This window comes from Chaetura pelagica, unplaced genomic scaffold, assembly GCF_000747805.2.
Source record: "Chaetura pelagica isolate M959 unplaced genomic scaffold, ChaPel_1.0 scaffold252, whole genome shotgun sequence".
Taxonomy (NCBI): Eukaryota; Metazoa; Chordata; class Aves; order Apodiformes; family Apodidae; genus Chaetura; species Chaetura pelagica.
In genome coordinates, this window is record NW_009952359.1 from 494,096 (window position 1) to 496,864 (window position 2,769).

A 2,769-nucleotide genomic window follows, 5' to 3' on the forward strand; every position below is an offset into this window, starting at 1 on the left:
CTCTTCACACCATCATCCTCAGGTGCCCCTCTTCCATATGCACACTAAGAACCAAAGGTATTTTGTTGGGGGTACCTAGTATTCAGCTGGCTGTGAAAAAAAGAGGAAGTCCAGGAGAATTGGTGGTGGGCATGGGAGGCAGCTGTAGCCCTGATTTGTGGGAAAAATGGTACTCCTGCATCTTTGGTGCTTCATGGAGCTAAGGGCTAGTAGCTTTTTATTACTCCAAATAACAAAGTTGCAATAAGGGGGCAAGCTTTCGCACAGAAAAATGCTTGAAAGCTTTGTCATATTTTCCAGTTGTTCCAGTGCACCCAGTGATGTCTGCAGCTGATTATTTCAGAATTATGAAAATGTCCTTTGACTGACCTCTCCCCATTCTCCAGAGCTTTTCTGTGGCTGACTCCTGTCTCTGTTCCATTTTAAGTTTAAAATGAAATTCAGATGATGAGTTTGTCCCTTCTGTTGTAGCTTTAGGTGTCTCTACTGAGAAACCTTCAGGTGATTCTGCCCACCCCCCTTTGTGAGTCGATATGAAATGTACACTTTCTTCCCCCTTACCCTGACAGACCTTTCTTTCATAAACTTGACATAAAAACACAGTCTTGTACATTTTCCAGATCAGTGATGTCTCTGTATTTATGCTGCATGCCTTGTGCTACATCAGGTTGTTAACAAGTTACTCTCAAGTTCTTGGTACCTGAAATGTGTTTTAAAGAGGAGAAAGAAAAAAAAGACAAACAACTAGAGGAGCAGAGGGGCACACACAAAAATACCTGTTTGCTGTGTAATTCTTCCCCAGTAAGAGTCGTCTTGTCTTGCAGGATCACTTGGTTTGCTTTTTGCCTGGTACTTTGGCCCTGGGCGCTCACAATGGTTTGACTGCTGATCATATGAAACTGGCTGAAGCCCTTATTGAAACCTGTTACCAGATGTATGCTCAAGTGGAGACAGGCCTGAGTCCAGAGATTGTTCACTTCAATCTTCATGCACAAAAGGGTCACAAAGATGTGGAGATCAAGGTGAGCAGGTAGTTGGTCTGAACTGTTATTTCATGATTCTTCTGTATCTGTTCTGCTGGTGAAACTCCCAGCTGGATATTGGTGATGTGGTCTGTTGTGAAACAGCTTGTTCTTCTCCTGTCTTGCTTTCTAGGTGTACTCTAGCCTTTGTTTTTAATTAACCATGTACACTACAGGGGTACAGAAGCTGAGTTATGCATAATAAAAAATATGCATGGAGTAGATGGAGGTGGGAATTACTGTTTTTCCAGCTGCATGTGTCTTGAGGAGATTCCCTGTTCAAATTATTTTTGCCTTTCATTTTTCCTCTTGCAGCCTGCAGACAGGCACAACTTACTGAGACCAGAAACTGTGGAAAGCCTTTTTTATATGTACAGATTCACTGGGGATAAGAAATACCAAGACTGGGGCTGGGAAATCTTGCAGAACTTCAACAAATACACACGGGTAAGGTCAGCTTATAATGACCTTTTTGTGTCGTGATTCTATTCACTCATTTGGTCCCTAACAAGAGCTTTGGAAATCTACTGTCTTTCAAGTGGCATCACATACCCATGGGGAAATTAATCAGAACACACATTAAAATTCAGTTCATTTAGTGCCTTAGAATTTAAGCTACACTGCTTAGTATATTCAGGGAAGGAACTTGTTTGACATTGACTGAAATGTAAAATGCAGAAGCTGTGTGCAGACTACCAAAGTGTCTCTACATTTTCTTGTATCTGGATGTTAACAACTGAAAAGAATTTATTTTAGACTATTGAAACATCAAAAATTTCTAAATTTTTTTTTTTTTTTCACAGGTTCCTACAGGTGGTTATACTTCCATTAACAATGTCCAGAATCCCAGTAATCCAGAGCCACGTGATAAGATGGAGAGCTTCTTCCTTGGGGAGACACTCAAATACATGTTCCTGCTGTTCTCAGATGACATAGACTTAATCAACCTTGACAAATATGTATTTAACACAGAAGCTCATCCACTCCCTATCTGGGTGCCAGCTTAGACTGGGTGTCAGGAGACCTTCCAGCAGTGGCATTTTTATCTTCAAGTCACTTTACTTTTCAGGGTATAAGGAGAGATGCCAAATTACACCTTTTTTGGCTGAAAACACAAAACCTTTGGAAAAGCATCTCTGGTTTGGAGAAGTCATGTCAGTCTTAAATCTGATCCCTGGTTCTGGGATGGGTAGGCTGTGTCCTACTAAGCTGGTTTTCCTGATATTGATGATGAGGTTCAGAGAGTAAGTATAGTGTGGACCATGATGTTCATGGGGCTTTGGTGATCCAGAACTTGCTTCTGCCAGTCTTACTAAATGCTCATTATGTATCAGGAATGCAGCAAGTTGTCTTACAGCACAGGATTGTCCCTGGAGAGAAGGAATAAGCCTGCAGGTTTCTGGCTAATTCTGGATTCACTGAACCACTTTGTTCCAGCACCATTCCTTCCCAAGAACCTGTAGTGTTTCAGGTGGCAAAGGGAATAAAACAAGAACTGTAACATTGTCCCAGGTAGAAGCAAGGCTGCCAGTCTTGCTACTCATGTTCTGCTCTCATTCCAAGCCACCAAGATGTGCTGCCTCCTGTGAGAAGAAGGAGGTAGCAGCAAACATATGCTGTACAGTGTCTTAGTTCTGTGGAGCACTTTGAACAAACTGTTCCAGCTGTGGCTGCAATGAATGATGGAAGAGAATTTGCTGCTGGTTTGGCTCCAATTGGCATCTGATTTTGTAGAGGTAATGCAGTT

At 41.9% G+C, this 2,769-nt stretch overlaps 1 protein-coding gene across 1 annotated transcript in view; it reads left to right on the forward strand.

Moving 5' to 3' along the window:
- MAN1B1 (mannosidase, alpha, class 1B, member 1) overlaps window positions 1–2,288 on the forward strand; it is a 21,135-nt gene extending 18,847 nt beyond the window's left edge. Inside the window, exons 10-12 of the mRNA XM_010007874.1 lie at window positions 825–1,022; window positions 1,338–1,469; window positions 1,826–2,288. Coding sequence (XP_010006176.1) covers window positions 825–1,022; window positions 1,338–1,469; window positions 1,826–2,029 — 534 coding nt within the window. The 3' untranslated portion in view covers window positions 2,030–2,288. The remainder of the gene's footprint in view (window positions 1–824; window positions 1,023–1,337; window positions 1,470–1,825) is intronic.
- The last annotated feature ends 481 nt before the right edge of the window (window positions 2,289–2,769 follow it).